The 22,220-nt window shown below is 46.7% G+C and overlaps 1 protein-coding gene across 1 annotated transcript in view; it reads right to left on the reverse strand.

Annotated features, from left to right (window-relative positions):
- The window catches only part of GMPR (guanosine monophosphate reductase), a 42,633-nt gene that overhangs the window by 11,900 nt on the left and 8,513 nt on the right, over positions 1-22,220 (reverse strand). Inside the window, exons 3-6 of the mRNA XM_068557731.1 lie at positions 21,298-21,381; positions 18,095-18,268; positions 8,607-8,688; positions 4,388-4,494 (exon numbers count right to left, since the gene is read on the reverse strand). Coding sequence (XP_068413832.1) covers positions 4,388-4,494; positions 8,607-8,688; positions 18,095-18,268; positions 21,298-21,381 — 447 coding nt within the window. The remainder of the gene's footprint in view (positions 1-4,387; positions 4,495-8,606; positions 8,689-18,094; positions 18,269-21,297; positions 21,382-22,220) is intronic.

The following is a 22,220-nucleotide window of genomic DNA, read 5'->3' on the forward strand; positions in this document are numbered from 1 at the left end:
TTGGGGAATTCTTCAAGCCTCAAAATAAATTATTTGAATGACTTTGTTTAGGTCTTTCCAAATAATGGTCTGTTTCCTAAACAACTACATTAAATCAACAAAATAAGAAATTTGCCAATCAATCTTTCCTTCTTTGCAGAGGGTCAGTGAGTGGATGAGAGCCCTACTGACTGGGTGTAGACAAGGAGGGGGTCCGGGGTAACTCTGAATCAGCTTGACCTCTATCATTCCCTCCTCAAACTAGAGAAGCACGCTCTCTAGGTCTTTATCAAATGCATTGGTTAAAATGTTGGCCTTGAGTAAAGAGACAATAGTGATCCCAGCCAACCTCATCACAGGACCTTTTTTTAGGTCCTGTGAAGCACTACAAAGTCCAAGCCATTCTGGGTATCAGTGGACGATGAACTCATCTGGTTGTTCCAATCCCTCCCCTTCCTAAGGGTTCACTGGGTCCTGACTCTGATCCCTTCACTTGAAGACATTCTTGGGGACCCTGTGGGGAAAAGATGAGCTATAAGCACAGGTTAAGCTGAAGTCCCCCCAAAGCAGTGTGATGGGAAAGGAGCAGACCCGGGATGCTGGGCCAACCCCGCATTCTTGGTGACTTCAGCTAGCCCTTCACCCTCTGAGTCTCCACGCTTTCTAAATGAGGGCGGTCAAGGGAAGGAGTGGAACACAGGAGATGAACAGACCTCAGTTTGAGAGCTGGCTCTGCCCCCCACCAGCAGTGTGATGCTGAACAAGTTACTTAAGGTCTCAAAGCTTCAGTCTCCTCACTGGGTGTGACAGTTAATTTTAGGCATCAACGGGGCCATGGAGTGACATTTGGTCAAAAAATTGTCCTGGGTGTTTCTGTGAGGGTGTTTTGGGGATGAGAGTAACACATGAATCAGTAGACTGAGTAAAGCAGACTGCCCTCCCTAATGTGGGGTGGGCCTCACCTAATCACTTGAAGAATTGAATAGAACAAAAAAGCTGAGATTTTCCCAAGTGAGAGAATTCTTCCTGACTGACTGCCTTAGAACTGGGACCCTGGACGCTGACTCCAACGGAAACACTGGCTCTCTCTGGTTCCCAGGCCTTCAGACTCAGACTGGAATCACACCATCGGCTCTCCTAGGTCTCCAGCTTGCCAACCCACCTTGCAGATCTTGAGACTTCTCAGCCCCATCATCGCATGAACCAATTCCTTATAATAAATCTATATCTACACACACGCACACACACACCCTATTGGTTCTGTTTCTCTAGAGAACCCTAATACACCTGTCCAATGAAGAGAACAGCTACCTAATACCTAGTTTGTTCCAAGGATTAGAGATTATAGGTGTACCGTGCCCAAAAGACAGTAGATGCTCAATACATGTCAGCCATTACTTCCTCTAATGATGTTTCCACCTTTAAAATGCTCTCCTTTGTGTCATGTCCCTAGCAGATGACAAGACAAAATGAACTGGTCACACCTTAATCTTCACTTACCCAGGAGGTGTCCTGGATTTCTCAGTCTTCTGCCTCTCAGAAGCCCACGTGAACCACAATAAATAGAAACCTAGTTCAAGTCCAGCCTCTCGGGTGTAACCAACCCCCTGCTGTGGCTTCCTTCTGAACTTCAGCAGCACAGACATGCTAATTCAGCAACGAAAGTGTAAAATGAGACAGCTGGAAGGAAACTGGACAAAGTGGCAGGATCCAAACAGTTGATGGGTTTCCAGTGGGTTTAGGACTCTTGGCAAGTGGGAGAAACCTGCTTGTGAAACTCCATTAGACAAAGAGACAGTGAGAAAAACAGCTGCTTTGAACCCCAAGACACTCAGTTGCTGGTCAGAAGGAATGAGCTGAAGTCAAGGGTACAGAACCTATATAAGTCTGTGAACTTCACGGGGTCTGCAGTACAGATTGAACTTCTAACCCCATCTAGGAAAGCTCTGGCCATCAATGCAAAAATAAGAACCTTGGAGCATTGGTATCACCAGCCTGGGCTGTCACTGCTCCTGAGAAATTCACAGAAGCTGTTCCCTGGGTGCCAGCAGACAGCTCTGGCTCTGGCACACGGACCCGACCTGTGTGTACCGACCCTCGACTCAAGAAGCCAGTGGTTCTCAAATTTGGGAGCACATCTGAATTACCTAGAGGGCTTGTTAAAAGATTCCTGGGCCTCACCTTCAGAGTTTGATTCAGTAGGTCTGAGATGGGGCCCAAGAACTTCTAACAAGTTCTCAGTTGATACTGATACTCCAGGTCTGGGCACACACTTAGAGAACTGCTGACATAAGCTATAAAATGATGGTGGGTAAGGAGGTCCCAAGTTGATTTTCAGAGTCACTTGTGGTGCAAGCAGAGCCTCCACCCCTACTCCCCAAATGGTCCTATAAACTAAGCAACTGTGAAATTTCTAGAAAGACACAAGTATGGGATCTCAGAATAAGTTCATACTAAAACTTCATTAATTTGACCTCCACTGATTTAGAAATGGTGGCCACTCAAGGAAGATATATAAGGTCTAAATTGTTATTAAGACTCTTCATGGTGAATGGAGACTTATAACTAATTACATATGGTGCTCTGGAGGGCAAACTATGAAGAGTCTAATTCAACAGGATGGGGTCCAGGAATGTCTATGGTGAAGTGTCTCCCTGGTGAATGTCATGCAGCCAGCCCAAGACGAGGCTACGGTGAGCATTTGAGAACCATATTGGAGGACAGTGCTGTTTGGTGACTCCAGTGAGTTCAATCACCACACTCCGTAAAGGTAGGATGGCTCTATGTCAGCCTTTTACACAGGAGTTGTTCAATAAATGGGTCTTAATTTGTTCACTGGAGCAAAAGCTTAAAGGAAAGGATATTAAATGGACGGTCTTAGATGCTCTGTCAGCATCCAGTAAATCTTCGGTCATTTATTCCGGCTTCTAGCACACAGTAGATGCTCAATGAATATGTGCTGACTGAATGGATGGATGGACGGATGGATGGAAAGTCTGGATGAAGAACTCGAAGGAGCACAGCAAGTGCACGCTGGACCACGAGGCAAAGAACTAGATCTTCGTTTTGGTTGTAACAAGTCACGTGCGGGGAAGCAATGGCTGCAGGGCTCAAATGCCATAGTAAAACTCAAATGAGATGGTGTGCACATAGGGATTTTTAAAGAGTATTATTATACCCTCAAAGCAGGTCCAGAAATCAAATCTCACCAGCTGAAATGCTGAGCCAAAATCAACAAGAGATCATTCCACCAGGATATGTAATTTACTACATCTGGATTTTTTTCAAAATAACCTGTCAATTATTTAATGTGGGAGCTTGGCTTAGCAACTGGACAAGTGAAAAGGTCTGAAGATTTAATTTACTATATTCAATGTGAGTTCATTGTTACAGCACCACTAAAAATACACCACTACTTCAGAATTTCAATATATATATTAAATATACATAATTTACTTATATATAATATATATGTATGTATGTATCACCCACATAAGTGGAAGCCATAACTCTGTCCAAGTCCATCCAGTTATATCTGACGTGTTCTGTCCTACTCTGAGCATCTCATCTAGAAGGGGAGAGACGTGGTAACTATGTGAATGACGGTCATGTCGATAAAGGTGGAGTAGAATAATAGATAAATTGAGGATTAACTTGACATTCATTCAATCCTTGATATTTAGTGGCTGAGGACTGAGGTGCTGACTTCCAGAAGCTTCATGATCATTGACTCTGCTTTCTGCTCACCTCCTTCCCATACATTTCTCCACCCACAAAAATCTAACTTCTGCCCCCAACATCCTACTGAATGTGCTCTCACTATGGTAACCGGTGGTGACAGCATCTGACACCACTGCAGATGTGATTAGCGAAAATGAGGTCACCCTGGAGTAGAATGGGCCTCTAATCCAAAATGATGGATGTTCTTATAAAAAGGAGTAATTTGGACACAAAGGCAAACATGCACACAGGGAGGACGCCATGTAAAAATTGGAGCTCTGGTGCCATAAGCCAAGGAACTACCAGAAGCTTGGGAGGCCTGGAACAGAGCCCTCCCTGGAGGCTTCATGGCCTGCTGATGCCTTAATCTTGGACTTCTGGCCTCCAGGATTGTGAGACAATATATTTCTCTTGTTTGAGCCACCCAGTCTGGGGTGACGGCAGCCCTAGCAAGCTAACACGTGGCCCTCTCATTTTCTCAAAGCTCCCCACGTATCCCCCCGTCATGCTACCCACCACCTCGAGCTGAATCCATAGGGAGTAGGGTCGATTGTCACCAAATGCTGTGTCCGTGTGCCTGGCTCACTCCTGAGCCCACAGGATGCGAACAAGGTGAAGGGCAGCCAGGGAGCAGAGGCCTTCCTCAGATGCTCCCAGACCCTTCTGCCAGCCCCACTTGGACACTTACCGAGATGATGTGCCCCTTCAGGCCGTGGGCCGAGTCTGCACACTCGATCACAGCACTCAGCTGGGGGTAGCCCACTCCCGTCTTGGTGCGGGTGGTGCACACAGAACCTGGATGGAAGAAGAGGGAGACCCCAAAGAGAGATGGTTATGAATGAGCAGAACGGGATACAAAACGAGCCTCCATCACCGTCACACAGCCCTGCCCCAATTTCCCGGGGGTGAACTTTCCACAGTGGCGGGAGGGGAGCCATGGGGCTGCCCCACAGCTCAATGGAGGTGGCCACCATCTGGCCTCGGATCCCTTCAGGGCCTCATCACCGTCATCTGCTAATGCCCAGGACACTCCACCCTACACCGTCACTGTCACTCTCTTCTGTGACATCAGCTCCCACTTACTGACCCTCCATCCTTAAACTCCATTCTTTCCCACCTTCCTTCACTTTCCACACAACCACAAGGGACCTGCAGATGCCTCCCATGACCTTGAGCCTCCTTGACCTTGAACCTTTGTCAAATTACTAACTTCTCTAAGCCTCGGTGCCTCGCTTGTAAAATGAAAATAAAAGCACTGACCTCATAGGGCTGTGAGGAAGATTAAATGACAAGAGGGATGAAAATTGCCCAGCCTGCAGTAAGCGCCTGAGAAAAGGGAGCCGGCGCTCAGGGCATTCCTGCAGCCTCCCTCTGCCTCGGCTCCGTCCTCTCCACGCCCCAGCCTCCTGGTCCTCACCCTCTCGTGGTCCATCTCCCACCCAGTCCCGCCAGGACTCGGAGGTCAGCTTCCTTGCAGAACTCACACCAGCCACCTCGATGCTGTCATCCCCTAGACCTCTGCCCTCCCCACAGTCAACTCCAGTCCTGGCTGACTGCCTGCAGAGTATTAGCCCAGGGAGGTCCACTCCGAGTCACGCCAAGAGCACGGGCCTCTCCAGCACAGGTCCCCTTGCTCAAGCCTCCCCCTCCCTCCCAGCAGGCGAGCACCCACTCCGAGACCACCTGGATCAAGCTCCGGACCGTCTCCCCTGCTCTGCCCCTTCTCTCCTCCGGCCCCTACTCAGCAGGCTCCAGCCACGCCGCCCTTTCAGTTCCTCCCACCTCGGGGATCCTCTGTACACGCTGTTCTCTCTGTGGAGCGCTCCCCTCTGCACCAACCCCCTGGTCCAGCCAACCCTTTCTCATCTTTCAGGCTTCCTCTTAAATGTCACTGCCGCAGGGAAGTTGTTCATCACAGCCCTCATTTCAAAAACAGCATTTAAATCATTATTTGCTAAGAACCGAGGATCTGTTTTCTCTGCTGGAGGGTAAGTTAGCTCCATGGATATTCAGTGTGGTCAATCCAGCGCTGAGAACAGAGCCCTGAACATAATAAGGGCACTATAAATAGTCACAGAAAGAACGCGTGAACTCAAGAATGAATGAGTCACCCACGTCCCTGTCTCTACCGCTTCACCACTCACTCACTCAGTCCCTCCTGCAGGTTTGCTGGTGTCGCCTATGGGGCGCCCTGGGGCCGGTGTAAAAGCTGGGCGTGAACTCCTCCCTCCCACCAGACCCTCGGGCGAGGCTCCCCACCACCACCAGTGGCTCCTCAGCTTCCCACAGACCTCTCCCGGGGTGGGGGTGGGGGTCTTTAGGGACAGGACTAGAGAACCACGGCTACACCCTGAGGCCTGGCTCCAGCAGGGAAACCAGGACTGGGGAGCCACCTTCTCCAGCATCCAGCTGCAGGGCAGAACCGCCTCTTTCTGTCCATCCTCACAACACGGGCCACTCACTACCCTGGGGCCAATGACCTTCTCTCCTGACCAAGGCACCCCTGTGCGAGGCACAACTGGAGTTGTATAACCTCTGGTTCTGGTTCAGAATTCGCTTTTCTCCTTTCCCACTCATCTGCCAGATCCTCAACGGAGGGCAGGGGCTCAGCTGCAGCGGCCTGGAGCTCTGGACAGCTGAGGGACAAGGCGTGGGAGTGGTCTTGATTAAGCCCCAGGTTGCAAGGAGAAACTGGGTACCAGCCCAGAGCATGGGGTAGGGTGAGGGGTGCATTTTTAATGCTTTTTCCCAAGTCCCAGGAGTTGTTCCATAATGAACCTTTTCTAATGCTGTCATCTAGACAGTACCCAGTGTTTTTATGCTGAAGAATTCGTGAAATGTAAACATCATCTCCAATAAATTTACAGAAGTGGCTCCAATACATCAGGCTCAAAGAAAGCCTCTTACTCCTTTCAGTCACGCCTGTTCTAAACAGGCAGCCTGGGAGGCACACAGCGACAGTGGAAGGACAATAAATCTTCGGGGGAAAGAGACTGTATATATAGAGGACGTTTGGGAAGGAAACGAGGGCGGCTGAATGCTCCAGATTACATCAGGAACTGCTCTGAGGGCCGAGAAGACCACTTACACACCTCACATCCTGTACAGCACCCACCCAGCACGATGGCAGCTAGGAGACACTCAATACACTTGATTAAATAGGTGACTGGTGCGTGCTCTGCTTTGGGGGAAAAGAGCCTTCCCTGTCTATTATCAGCCTATTCGACTCTATTTACAAGCCTAATCTATTAACAGCCCATTCTAAGCGGGCAGAGTGCCCTGTAAGCAAGAACTGGGCTTTATCCTCTCTGACTTTTCAATAATGACAGACAGCCAGGAAAGACCAAAGTGGCCTTTCCTCTTGCTCAGAAGGTTACAAATTGGCTTAGGTGAGTGGCAATATTAAAAGCCCAATCTTGAAAACCTCCCTGTGTGTTAAAAGCTCAGGGCCTTTCACAAGCGAACAGGGCTCCCCTTCCCCAAGAGTCTCCTCATGTCCACCCTAGCTCCTCAAGGCTGACAACGGTGCCAGGTCACAACACAACAACGTCTTCTGCATCCCGGCAGTGCTCTCCCAAAGACTCTTCTCATATTGGTTTATTATTTGCTTCCTTTTTTGGTAGTGTCTTCTGGGTGGACGATATCTATAAAAAATCTTTGCTGTTTATTATTCCCGAATGAAAATGTGTATCTCCGGACTTCCCTGGCAGTCCAATGGTTAGGACTCCGCACTTCCACTCCAGGGGGCATGGCTTCAATCCCTGGTCAGGGAACTAAGATCCTGCATGCCGCACAGCGCGGCCAAAAATAAATACATAAGATATGGGTTTCTTTAAAAAAAAAAAAAAATGTGGCGCTTCCCTGGTGGCGCAGTGGTTGAGAGTCTGCCTGCTAATGCAGGGGACATGGGTTCGAGCCCTGGTCTGGGAAGATCCCACATGCCGCGGAGCAACTAGGCCCGTGAGCCACAACTACTGAGCCTGCGCGTCTGGAGCCTGTGCTCCGCAACAAGAGAGGCCACGACAGTGAGAGGCCCGCGCACCGCGACGAAGAGCGGCCCCCGCTTGCCGCAGCTAGAGGAAGCCCTCGCACAGAAACGAAGACCCAACACAGCCCAATAAATAAATAATAATTAAAGGTGCTAATAATTAAAAAAAAAAAATGTGTATCTCCTTCTTTCCTTCTCTTCAATTTTAGTGTTTGGTTAATAAAGGATGTGCAAGGAGGAATTTTAAAATGTGACAATGAAGACATTAAAAACACAGAAGCTCATGCTCCTGTCTGGCCAAAGGGGAAGGCCAGCATCAAGTGGCCCCAAGAGAAAATGGAACCGCCCAGTATAGGACAGAAAGGTTCCTCCTCGTTCCTCAGTTCAAAATGCCAATGGCGATCCTGGGAGAGAAGGCCTGGCAGGATGCTGCAAAATCTGAGATGCATATGTACCAGGCGAGGAGCCAAAGCTGAGAACTGCCTAAGCCACAGGTCAAGTTCGACTGTGACCTCACAGCTGCATGCCTATTTGCAATGTTTGGGGTCCCTCAAACATTCACATAAACTTGTCCCCATGGATTCTCCACCCTTCACCTTCCTCTTCAAGGTGAATGGGATCATTCATGAGACCTCATTCTTTTCTTCCACGTTAATGTTCTGAAACCAAGAGCTCATTCGAACCACATTCAAGTTCATTCAGAACTTCCCCAGAGGCATCAGAAAGCAGCTCAATGATATTTCTATTCAGGAGCCTCTTGTGATCAGAAGCTCAATGATACTTCCAAAAGAAATGTGCTTTAAACTTGTGGACGGATCATTCATGGGGTACCTTCTGGGCATCTCCGGTCCCTCCAAGCCCCAGATCCCAATTCTGCCCCCCACCCCACACCCCATGTTGTGTTCCCAGCAAGTCTTACCTGGTCCAACGCCCACTTTGATTATATCTGCTCCTGAAAGAATAAGCTCTTCCACCATCTCTCCCGTCACCACGTTCCCTGCCTGGGACAGAAAGCATACAGCTCGAGATCATGAACTACTCCTGGTGGAACAAAGGTAAGTGATGGAGGAACCCCACACCTGAAGATAAGGGGGAGCACATTCTGAAGCCACCAGGCAGCCAGGGGACAAAAGAAAAAATGGGAGAAAACAATGGGCCAGTCCCTGAATCGACATTCAGTCTGAAATTGGTGGGCTAGAGTATTCTCCAGGTTTCCTTTCTTCTCTATTAACAAGCACACAGAATTGGACACACGGGGCTACCTCTGGGTGAGCTGATAACATGAGGAACTACAGAATTAACATGACTTTAGAACTCCAAGAGACCTTAGACTATCTAGGTCAGGGTTTGTTGAACATATCAGTGATGGACAAAACAAAATCTTACAGAGAACCCAAATACATAAAATAAGCAATGAAACACTCTCTCTGCTGATTAAAATCTTTATTGCTCACAGTCTGTAAAACCCCTGAGGAACTTCTATGGAACCCAGGGTTAGAGAACTACTGGTCATCTCACAGTTGGGAAAATACCTGGGTATCCCACTCTAGGGTCAGTGGTTCCCACCAAGATATGAAACGGCAGACAAACCCAACAGCACTGGAACGTACATCATTTGCAGAACAACATGAAGCTGTGGTCCTAATAAACACATAAGCCAGGAAGTGGCAGAATCTAAAAACCAGAAGGATGCAGCTGGTTTGAAAATAGTATATGTTCTTTCACGGCAGGAGTCTGGGAACACAAAAATAGCCCTTTTTGTTACAACTCACTGCCCTGTGGATCCTTCAGCTGGTACATAGGATACTTGGCAAGATGCCTGTTTAAATTTTCACAACTATGCAAAGTCTTATTTTGGGAAATGCATCCCTAACTTGTGCGACTGATTCTTTGGCATTGAAGCCCCAAATGTCTTTTCGCTGAATTGATTCCCAGAGAGAGTATTTCTTTCTCCACCTAGACAAAGTGACTTTTAACTTTGTATAAAAGGATCTTTGGAAAAGGACAATGAGGAGGGCTCAAAGTTACTTTAATTCCAACAGCATCTGATAATGGAAAATGGCAGATAGCCCAGAAAAAGGACGGGAACATACGAGAATATAGTACATGATAAAGATGGCCTTACATGTCATTGAGGAAAGAACAGTATTTCAATAGACAGAGCTGGGGAAAGGGATCTTTTGGAAAAAGATACAGATTATTACTCATACTTTTCACCAAAATAAGCTTCAAATGGATTAATGAGTTAAATTAAAAGTTGTCTCCCAGATTTAGAAGAAAACTTTGAATACTTGTAATAAGCATAAAACAAAAAATATATAAAGATAGATCCATCTATATGAAAATTAAAAACCTGTGTACATACAAGTGCACACACTCATACATATAATCAACAAAACTAATAAGCAACCTGGTGGAGAAAAATACCTGCAATTATGACAAAGAGTTACTAACATTACAAGAGCTCTTCCAAATCTACAAGAAAAATGCTACCACCTCACAGAATAACTGCCAAAGGACATGAACAAACTAATGAAAGAAATAAAAGTGGCCAAAAACATAGGGAAAGTGTTCAACCTCACTAGTAATCAAATTTAAATGAAGATACCAGCGAGGTACCACTTTTCACTTAAATTATCAATGATTATAAAGACTAAACACTGAAGAGAAAACAGACACTCATTCTCTGCCAGTGGAATGTCTACTCCAGAACAAGTTTTCCCAGAAAGCAATTTGTCCATGTAGAGAAATGCAAAAGTATGTATATCCTTTGATCCAATAACTTCCAGGATTTTCTCTCAAGGCAGTAATCACAAATGAGGTCAAAGATTTAACTACAAAGATGTATTATTTGTAACAGTGCAAACCTGCAAATATAGTCCCCAAAATGGGAATGGTTTGACAATCTATGACCCATCCATGTGATGTTTTCAAGATTGGTTTGATGCCATGGGAAAATGCTTAAATGCTTTCAGTATAATGTTAGGGGAAACAGAAAGAAATAGTTAAGATCTCAATTTTGTTAGACAAGCATAGGTGCAGATGAAAACATACACCAAAATGCTGACAAATTACGTCTAGGTGAAGGAATATTCTGACTGTTATTAATCATTCTTCTTTACAATTTCCTGGATTTGACAGTAGAAACTGCATTACTTTTATAATTAAATGTGATTTTTTTTTTTTAGGGTGTTTTTCCTTAAGCACAGGACCAGCATGAACTCTGAACCTGAGAAAGAACTTAGTAGGGGACTTCCCTGGTGGCTCAGAGGTTGACAGTCCTCCTGCCAACGCAGGGGACACAGCTTCGAGCCCTGGTCCGGGAAGATCCCACATGCTGCAGAGCAACTAAGCCCGTGTGCCACAACTACTGAGCCTGTGCTCTAGAGCCCGTGAGCCACAACTGCTGAAGCCTGCATGCCACAACTACTGAAGGCCACGCACCTAGAGCCCGTGCTCCCCAACAAGAGAAGCCACCGCAATGAGAAGCCCGCGCACCGCAACGAAGAGTAGCCCCCGCTCACCGCAACTAGAGAAAGCCCGCGCGCAGCAACAAAGACCCAACGCAGCCAAAAATAAATAAATAAATAAATTTAAAAAGAAAAAAAGAACTTAGGAACCCAAGAAACAAGATGCCCTCGTTCTTTCTCCCTGGTTGACTTGCTAAAAATTCAAAATATATTTTAAAAATAAAAATTAGAGTTAATTTAAAAAATAAAAATAAGTTAAAATAAAACACTTAAAAGAAGCTACTCTAAGCTCCCTACAAGGTTTCATTTTCATTGTGGATTCCCCCCCCCCCAAACCTGATGCCTCCTACAGACCATTTGATTTTAAAAGGGCCTACTTTACACCAAATAAATTAATTCAAATCAGCTCAGGATGAACATACCAGGTACAACCATATGAGGTCAAAGTAGGTTTAAAAGCATGGAGGAAGCTGATGCTATTTTAAGAGCCCAGAAGCTCCCCCAGGTGTCCCCGTGTCCCCTGAACTGCCTGCGGGATCCCGAACCAGTGGTCAGACGCAGTCACGGCAGAGAGGGCTGAGCGTGGAAAAACCCAGAGTGATTACGAAAGCCTTCCAGCCTGAGGACCACACAACAAGAATGCAGATGACCAGGAGAGAATGGTGAGTGTCCACTTGCAGGAACAAAATCTGTCTGTTCAAGTTTGAAACCAAGAAGGGCAAAAATAAGGGCAGAAAGGAAAAGACAAATGCAGAAATGAGAGAGGCCAGGGGAGCGCCGTCGGGCTCCGGGGAAAGCCCAGCCCATGGCCCAGGCAGCCTGCGGGCTCAGGGTGGCGGAAGTTGGCAGGGGGTGATTAGCAAGGAGTCGGCTTATCTTGGCTGAAGCAGCTCCTGTGGGCAGCGGATACCAGAGGCTCAGAACGTGACCGCACGTGGCAGCAGGTCCGGCTCGGCCATGACCGGGCAGCCAGGACAAAACAGAAGCTACAGACCCTCAGCTGGGCCCCAAAGCAGGCAAGTGGAGATTTCCGCTAGGCAACCCCTCTTCCCGGGGAGGCCAAGCCCTGTCCAGGCGTCCCTCTGGCTCCTCCATGTCCAGGACAGGTATGAGGTTCCAAGGAAAAGGCATAAAAAGGGACAAAACAAACCTTTCAAGTACTTCTGTAGCATTTTAAAAAGTCCTCTGGGCAAGAACCAGCCCCAAGTCCTCCAGCTTTCCTTTAGACCCAGACATCTATGGCAAAATAAGTTCAGAAAGCCCTGGGGTTGAACGATGGCCCTCCCACTCGCCATGAAATTTTAAGAAAATAGCTTCAGGGACTTCCCTGGTGGCACAGTGGTTAAGAATCCGCCTGCCAATGCAGGAGACACGGGTTCGAGCCCTGGTCCGGGCAGATCCCACATGCCGCAGAGCAACTAAGCCCGTGTGCCACAACTACTGAGACTGTGCTCTAGAGCCCGCGAGCCACAACTACTGAGCCCACGTGCCACAACTACTGAAGCCCGCACGCCTAGAGCCTGTGCTCCACAACAAGAGAAGCCACTGCAACGAGAAGCCAGCGCACCGCAACAAAGAGTAGACCCCGCTCAATGCAACTAGAGAAAGCCCGCGCACAGCAACGAAGACCCAATGCAGCCAATAAATAAATAAATAAATAAATAAATTTATTTAAAAAAAAAAAAAATAGCTTCAACACTGAGTCTGCATATATCCTGCTATAAAGCGGGACTGATCAGACCCACCCATCGTTGTCACGGTAAGGTTTATAAAGAAAGTTCAATATCCATCTCCAGAACTTTTTCATCACTCTAAACTGAAATTTCATAACCATGAAACAATAACTTCTCTACCCACTTTCTACCGGCTCCTCTGAGGCCTTTTGCCAAGAAAAATCCTTTCTGCAGAATGATCTAAGGCAGAGGTCAGCAGGCTGGATCTGGCCTGGGGGCCAACACCTAATAGAAGGTGCTGGAACATTAATGCCAGAGCCTTCTCCAATGCCCACGAAGGTGTCCCTTTACTTACCCGTGAAACCAGGGACTAGGAGATGCTATCAGGGCAATAACCACCTTTCACGGCACAAGAAACTGAGTTCACTGTATGACTCTCAGAGACAAACATCGGCTGAATCTCTGAGGCCTGTCATAGCTTCTGCCGCAGTTTCAGTTCACACCAGTTGCAGAAAGAGGGTGAAAACAAAATCCAGGTAACTCAGCCTGAGAGGGCCCTTATGCTTCAAGGAGGTACGTTCAGCTGCCCATGGCCGACACCCGTGAGGAACACTGAAGGGCGTCCGCCTCTCGGGAAGAGGCACAGAGCGGGCAGGGCCTCCACGGGGCTCAGAACCTTGTCTGACCATGACAGCTGGAGAAAGAACCCAGGCAGGTGCCTGAGCCGCTGGCCACACGTGGAAATGCCAAGGACGTGCCAGTGGCTACCTGGGGATCAGCCAATGGTGGCTGACTTGGCATTCCCCAGGGGAGCAGAGCTAGTCTCATCTGAACAGATTAGGTGTCACGGGCCTATGTCCTCAGGACCAGATCAGAAAGAGCTGCCAGGGACTTCCCTGGCAGTCCAGTGTTTAAGATTTCGCCTTCCAATGCAGGGGGTGTGGGTTCGATCCCTGGTCGGGGAGCTAAGATCCCACATGCCTCGCAGCCAAAAAACCAAAATATAAAAACAGAAGCAATATTGTAACAAATTCAATAAGGACTTTAAAAATGGTCCACATCAAAAAAATCTTTAAAAAAAAAAAGAGCAAGCCACCAGCACAAAGGCGCTTCCCAGACCCAATGTAGGGACCTCTGCATCCCAATGAGCCTGAGCTGGCAGGTGGCCGGGCCGCAGCACGGTATAAAGGAGAGATGCCAGGCCCCAGGGACAGGCGCTGAACCCCAGGGCCCACCTCTCACTGGCTGCGTGACCCTCAAAAATTTCTTGACCCGAGATGAAGTTTCCCATCAATTAAAGTACAACAGGCGCCTTTATCTTACACAAGGACGAGTTAATATTAAAAGAGAAGTGCCTGGTCCACGCTAGTGCCTTTTTTCCACAGTACCTGGAATACACCCAAGAACACATCATTCCCTTTCCTCTATGAAAGCCACCAGGCAAAGGCCCAGAGGACTTGTCACACCCTTCTCACACCCAGCATCTTCACAGGACCCTTTTCTGCCAATGACATTGGCTAAAAATCCCCGCTTCCCCCCTCTCGACCTGTGGCAGTGCTTGCCTTAGGTGAAAGACAAGAAAAAAGGGTCCACGTAAATCTAGGATGTGCTGGGCACCAGAAGCAACAAGCCCTCGCCCCTGATGCAGACACCCAGGAATCGCCAGCCTCTACCAACAACACTTCTGAGCTGCGCTTCGGTTCACTGCAGTGTAACCATCACAATAGCACTCAGCACCCATGTTATATACCTTTCAGTTTCCAAACACTGGACAAATGCATCCTCCCAATGCCTCCAAGAGCCATGAGAGAAATTATCTTCCTAAAAACCAAGGACATACGAGTACCAGAGGTTTCCAAGTGAATCACAGATCTCAGGGGTCAGTGCAGGCAAAGCACGGCTGAGGAAGACACACCTACCTCGCCGAAGCCTCCTGCTCATGGCTGGGGAAACCAACACGAACAATGAGAACATATTCCCTCGGCAGCCGGCAGGCGCTACAGAGGCACCTGCCATTGGTGGCTGTCCGGGGGTCCTTGGGAACTCTGCGTCAATCTCCCCCTCCCTGCCTCACTCCCCACACCCCAGCAACCCCCAGGCCCTGCACTGGCCACGATGCCCTTTCCCTGCCCCGTCCGTCTCCCTGGGGCTGGAACCCAGGCTCCCCGGCTCCACGACGAGCAGCTCACTCAGCCCTGTGCACAGCCAGCTGTGAGTTAAAACTCAACAGCCAACTGGGTGGACCATGCAATGGAAGCTCTGGGGCTCCAGGGGATTTCTGCTATCACTACCCTTGTTTAAACAAGTGGGACACATTTTCTCCCTCTTCTTAAAACAAAAATCCCCCAACCCACCCCAACTCTTCTTCTCCGTCAGCCTTCCACCTCCGGCTCCGTTCCCAGAGCACGTGCCCTCAACGGTACTCACCACGACACACCACTGTGTGACTGACCACCACACCCTTAACAAAACATCAGCCCATCTGATCCCCCAAAAAGTGCTCCAATCATTTTTATCCTCAACCTCCTTTTCACAGGGGAGGAGAATGAGATTCAGAAGGTAGGCGATGTCCCCAACATGGTTCGGCTCATGTGGCCACACCAACTTCAGGGGCACTCAGCGATGTTAACGGTGGGACAACCAGCAGCAAAGTGGAGCGAGAGGTCGAGGGCAAGGGAGGCGTCTGGGAAGCGGGATTAAGATTCCTTCCAGGAACAGTGTATTACTGCCCAGCTTCCACGAAACGACATGGGTACATCTCAGTGTACTACAGAGCCAAAGAAGACCCAGAAGATTTTCTGGGTAGGATCGCCATTTATATAAGGTTCAAAAATAGGCAAAATTAAAGTGTTGTTTAGGAATGCATCAGTAGATGGCAAGACTGGGGACACACAAGGAAGGAAATGAGCACCAGGCAGGATGGGGTGCTGAGGTGGGATTTCGTCTGAGGTGGGAGCAGGGGCTGCTGAGCACAGGTATGCTGAAGGGCTGCTTCTTTTATGACTATTTATTAAACATCCATGTTTTAAGCACTTGTCTGTATGTATGTCATATTTTGCAACTGAATATGTGAATTATCAAAGACAAAAAAGTGGAGCCACTAAGTTCCTTCATTAAATAAGTGTCATTTCTGATTCCTAACCCTTTAACTCACTCCTATACCCTCAAATGCCAACAGGTGTAAAGGGCAGCTTCCCCACTTTATTGCTCCCCTGGATCTCCAGAGCAATTAGAACACTGGAGGTGAACTGGAAAGATCTGGAAAGACCCAGATCCCACCACCTCAGATCAGAAGCAATGTCAACAGCAACCCCTGCTCACCAGAAGGAATCAAGAAAGGACGGCTCTCCTGCTCAAATATCTGTCCTGCTCTTTTTACCATCCCAGTCATCACTGCACAGTTTATGTTTAATACCAAATGCCTGTAGGGTTACCAGGTCCCATCTGAGGGCAGGGGGCTTCTGCCCTCCCAGGAGCCCAGCTTTCTCATCTCTCAGTTTCCACAGATGATGAGGGGCAGCGGAGTCAGCTGGGGCCTCGTGACTAGATACATATGCATCATTGGAACGTGATAGAAGGTAACTCCATCACCCAACAGCACGAGCCCGAAGAAGATCAACCTCCCCACCCCAGAACTGGGAAGCAGGCCTAGTGGAAGGAGGGAGCTTCACCACTAAAGTTAACAAGGACAGAGCATGTTAACAGGTCTCCAGAGCTTCGACTTTGAATTCTGACCAACCTGACCTCAAATCCCAGCTCTGTCGCTCAACGTGGGTATGACCCTGTGAAAATCCCACAGTCAAAGAATCAGGAATTAGGATTCCTCCTCTGTGGTAAACTTGGGACAACAGTTCCTACTCTTTACAGAGATGTCGTAAAGAAGAGAAAGAACAAAGGTAAGCCTCCTGAATCACGGGTATTCAGCAAACGGTGTTCCTATTATCAAAAACACGACAACGCTGGCAGCACTATTATGCGGGGGGTGGGGGGGGTGAAATGAATCTTGCTGTTTCCCACCCAACTCAGACACGGTACAGCTGGTCGACCTTGGGACAATTCTTGATGCTTTCTTCTCACATGACTGGAAAGCATAAAAATACTTTAAACTTTTTGAAAATCCTTAACAGATGATTCAACTCCATCAGCAGAAATACTAATTCCTGTCTCCCAAATTCCTTAAAATGATGAAATGTGAGGAGAAATTAAATTAAGAATTTGTAAAAGGAAGACACGGAGAACAGACTTGTGGTTGCCTGGGGGAGGGGGAGGGGGAATTGGGGAGGGATGAATTGGGAGTTTGGGATTAGCAGATGCAAACTTTATATACAGAACAGATAAACAACAAGATCCTACTGTATAGCACAGGGAACTATACTCAATATCCTGTGGTAAACCATAATGGAAAATATGAAAAAGAATATCTGTATATATAACTGAATCACTTTGCTGTACAGCAGAAATTAATACATTGTAAATCAACTATACTTCAATAAAACAAATTTAAAAAAAGAAAAGAGAAAACTGGGTTCAAAAAAATTTGTAGAAGGAGAGTTAGGTAAATTATCTAGGGGTCAATCAATAATTGCCATGTTAATTAAGACTAGTAAAGACACACAATTACAATATAGATTTTCCAAAAGCCCAAATTTAACCCTAAAGCTTCTAGTTCATTTTTCTGTAAATCTATGTTTCCCAGCAATAAGAGATACACATTCTAACTAGCGAAGGTGTTAAAAATTAGGAAAATGCCCCCCAAAAGGCAGGAAAAGTCAAAAATAAAGATGTTAGATAAAACAAGACACCAACTGATTTGCAAATAACTGTTGACTATTCTGAAGTGTTCACATTGTGGATTTCAACTCTTACAGCAGAGTTTTCTACTGGCAAGGAGACTGGGGCAGAGATGACATAAATACGTTAAACAGAAAGACAGTTATGTTTTCATTTTTAAAAATATACCCTTTGTTAAGCAGTGACACAGACCTTGGTTTAACGGTCTCACATGGTAAGAAACACTTGATGATATTTAGCAGAGACAAAGAGCCAACACCCTATGGCACTGATCTGGATTTTATATTTTTTTTTTTTAGAGCAGAGCTAGTTTTCAGATCTTCATAGCTGCTGCCTCTCCTTTTCCTGCTGATTCTCAACTAGTCTGCTAAGAAGAAGGCACCAAAAGCTCCGAAGAGAACACAGCTCCCCGGACACCCTACACACGTCTTCTCTGCTTCCCCATCCAGAGGAGGTCGTCCCACCATACCTACCATGATGGTGTGTTCTGGAAATCTGGCCCGGACGAGCTTCACGAATTCCACAAAATGTTCCGAGTATCCATTGGCCACATCCAGGCAAATAAACTTAACCTGTGGCACGGCTTCCAGGATGCTGCTCATCTTTTCCAGATCATTCTTCCCACTGCCCGAACTCACGGCTATATGCTGTATCAAACAAACCAAGAGGCGTAAGACACGAACAGTAACCCTGCCTCCATCCACGCGCCTGTTCTGGGCACAGTACCCTGACCCTCTGAGGTTCACCCTGATTAAACAGACACACAGTGGACCGGCTCAAGAAACATGCAGCAGCAGAGGTAAAGGAGATTCACTTCTTCAGCTACCTAAACTGACTCTGCCGTCTTTCCCACCATTAAACTGCACATATCCTGAGCCCTGGACCTCAGCCACAGAATCTCGTGCCTGGCTCTTGTTTCATTTCCTCAGGCTCTCCACGTGGAACTCGGAACCGTGGAGCTGCTGGTGCAAATTCTCCTCCAGGAGGAGAGGAGAGGTAAAGGGAGCCAGGGTGGCCGGGCTGCTCAGGTTCCTCATGCCAAAGCCGTGGTCATCACCCTGAGCATCTCGCTTAGGCGGCAGGAAGAAGGAGGGAAAGATGTCTAAAACCCCTCTGATAAAACTCCTTCCTGTTTTCCTTTTCACTCCCGATGCAACATTATCACAACATGCAAATCGTAACCTGCACGGGTTGCTGCAAGTCTTAGCGTCTCCATTCTAGAGGCAAAATGTCCCAAAGTGCGAGAATGAACGAGCCCCAAAAGCATCCTTCCCATCTGCACTGGGACGTGTTTACATCTGAAGCCAGCACAGCCTCGTCCGTGACACCCTCTCCCCCAACCTGCTCAGCACTGGTGCTCTCCAACCCACCCCTCTGCTCCTCTCAAAATCTGCTCTTTGGATTTTAGTAATTTATGCCTCAACAAAACTAACCCATGGGATTGTGGCCAGAGTCGGCATCTCCCCTTTTATGAGATATTTATATTTTATAAATTTATATAATGTTTATATTCTAACTCATATCTCTAAACTATAAGCCACAGACGAGGGACATATCTCAAAATCCTTTGTTATTTCCCCCAAATCACAACAATGTAGCTACAACCCAGATACTGAATGTAAGCGGACGGGTAATGTGATACATATTCACCCCAATTTTCACTCCTCCTGTGCCCCAAATCCACATGTTCTTTCCCTCCCACGGAGTTCTGCTACCATTTTTATTTTCTCCTTCATTTCTGTTAAAGTTTAGCAGGTGAAACTCAAGATTGGTTAGTTTCTCTCAGTGCCACCGAGTTTGTACCATGTTCCCTTCTTAATGAGCTCTAATTTGGTGGGAGTGGAGCAGTAAGTGAAATGACCACACTTGGTAATGAAAAAGCCAAGGTTCTGATGAATAATGCACTGCTGGAAACTCATGCTCCCCAAACTTCACCCAGAGAAGAGGGGAACAAGGTGAAACAGAGATGATCCATTAGAATAAAATATGGCAAAAAGGAAGGACCCACTAGTGAGCCAGAACTACTTTATCTCTGAAACCACTTTCTCCCCAATCAAAATCCACACATAGTCAAGGCACAGGAGAAAAAAAAAAAGAAGCCAGTGTAACTTCAAAGCAGTACGATATGAAGTCATTTTCCAATCACAGATGATCTCACCATGTAGAAAAGCATCTAAATGCAGAGATTCCCCTATGGCATTGACGTAGAACCATTCAAGTGTGCCAGGATCAAAGTCTGGTGTGTTCTATTGGGGCTTTTGTTATTTTCAAACTGCTTTTTTTTTTTCAGTGTTACTGAGATATAGTCAAAAACAATTCAACTTTGAAAGTGCACAATTCAATGGTTTTAGTATTTTCGGAGTTGTGCAACCGTCACCACAATCAATTTTAGAACATTCCATCACCCCAAAAAGAAATTCCCACACCCTTTAGCCCTCACCCTCAAACCTCTCATCCCACAGCCTTAGGCAACCACTAATCTACTTTCTGTCTCTGTCTCTACAGGTTTGCTTATTCTGGACATTTCATGTAAACATAATCATGTACACAGCCTTTTGTGTCTGGCTTTTTCACTTGGTAAAAAGTTTAAGATTCATCCATGTTGTAGCATGAATCAATATTTCATTCCCTTTCACTGCTGAATATGCTATTGTATGGATATACCAGATTTCATTAATTCATTCATCAGTTGATGGACATTTGGGTTGTTTCCACCTTTTGGCCATCATGAATAATGCTACTGTGAACATTTGTGTACAAGGTTTTGTGTGAACATATAGTTCTATATCTGTTGGGTCTATACTAGGAACAGAATTGCTAAGTAATATGGGAACTCTTATGCTGAACCTTCTGAGGAACTGCCAAACTGTTTTCCAAAGCAGCTGCACCATTTTACATTCCCACCAGCAATGTAGGAGGATTTCAATTTCTCCACATCCACGCCAACACTTTTTATTATCTGTCTTTTTGATTAAAGCCATCCTGGAGGGCATACTGTTTATTCCGCTCCATTATATTCAGCTCCAATTATAACAACTTGCTATAATTAGGTGTCTTTTCTGGTCAAAAGGCACGTTTAGAATGGACCCGTTGCCCGGAAGGAAACACTGCCAGGTCCTCTGCAAGTTCTCATGATAGAACACTTCACTTCTCAAGGGAAAAAAGATATTCCTTGCAGGTAAATCCTAATGTTTTTTAAAAAGAATACAGTACAGGCTTCCTGGGCAAATTCCTGGCAATGATCAATGGCTGGGGGACCACTATTGCCTTCCCCCAGTTTCTCCTTGGGACTCTGTGTGTCTATCTGCTGCCAATTCAAATCCTTTTGACAACCCTAAAGATTTTCTTCCGAGTAGCATGGACATATACACACTACCAAATGTAAAATAGATAGCTAGTGGCCACATAGCACAGGGAGATCAGCTCGGTGCTTTGTGACCACCTAGAGGGGTGGAATAGGGAGGGTGGGAGGGAGACGAAAGAGGGAGGAGATATGGGGATATATGTATATGTATAGCTGATTCACTTTGTTATAAAACAGAAACTAACACACCACTGTAAAGCAATTATGCTCCAATAAAGATGTTAAAAAAAATAAAATAAACAAAAATGGAAAAAAAAAAAGATTCTCTTCCCCCTGCAACAAATGTAATTTATAACCAGGGTGGAGCCATACCTGCAGGCATTCTGGGTGATTAGTGACAAAGAGCTTCCAGTCATCCAGGGTGTAATGCTTGTGAATTGCTGTAAGCATGGAGTGCTAGGAAATAAAACAGCACCATTAGGACGAGAAGTCAAGGGAGTTCCACGCCCCCTTCCTCCATATGGCGAGGGTGAACCACCAATACAAAAGCATCCGGTGTTCCAGCCCTTCATGCTTAATTTGCTTTGAATATGCTCCTAGGAGGCCCAAACAGATGAAAGTGTAACTAGGGAAATCACAAAACCGTGTTTTCCACTCTAATCTGATCAGACAACACAGCATTCAAGATTTAGGAGGCAACGCCAGGAGGCAGGCGGGTGGAATAAGGGAGAATTCTCAGAGCCCTGGGCAGCCCACACTTGACTGAGGCCAAGAGCAGCACAGAGGGCTGGTCCCCTGCTCATCAGCAGGGCAGCCTGAAGGCAAAGTTATGCTTAGTCAACCTAAAAGAACCTCAGCTTCTACCTGAAAGCTTTTCTTTGGGTTCACAATCTAAACATTTCCTGTTAAAAGCTAAACCCATCAGGCAGTTGGTATTCTTGAGGGAGGGAAGTACATAAATCATAATCCTAAATCTATGACAATCAACCCAGCAAGCGTTTACTGAATACCTACTTTGTGCAAGCGCTTCGCATACATTATTTCATGTACTTCTCAGAACTTTGTAGAGCAATAGTAGCTTCGTGGGCAGAGATGGGGCTTAAGAAACTTAAGTTTAAGAAATTTAACAATCCCTTGGCCAAAAAGGGGCAAAGGCCAGAATCAAACTCAAATCTGAATGCAGAACCCAGGCTCCTCCTCCTGTATCAGGGCCTCGCTCCTAACTTCTCTCAGTCCCCTCTCCTAAAATTCTACGACTTTATTAATGCAAGACACTAACTCAGTGTATCTTAGAA

Source organism: Eschrichtius robustus, chromosome 12 (assembly GCF_028021215.1).
Source record: "Eschrichtius robustus isolate mEscRob2 chromosome 12, mEscRob2.pri, whole genome shotgun sequence".
NCBI lineage: Eukaryota > Metazoa > Chordata > Mammalia > Artiodactyla > Eschrichtiidae > Eschrichtius > Eschrichtius robustus.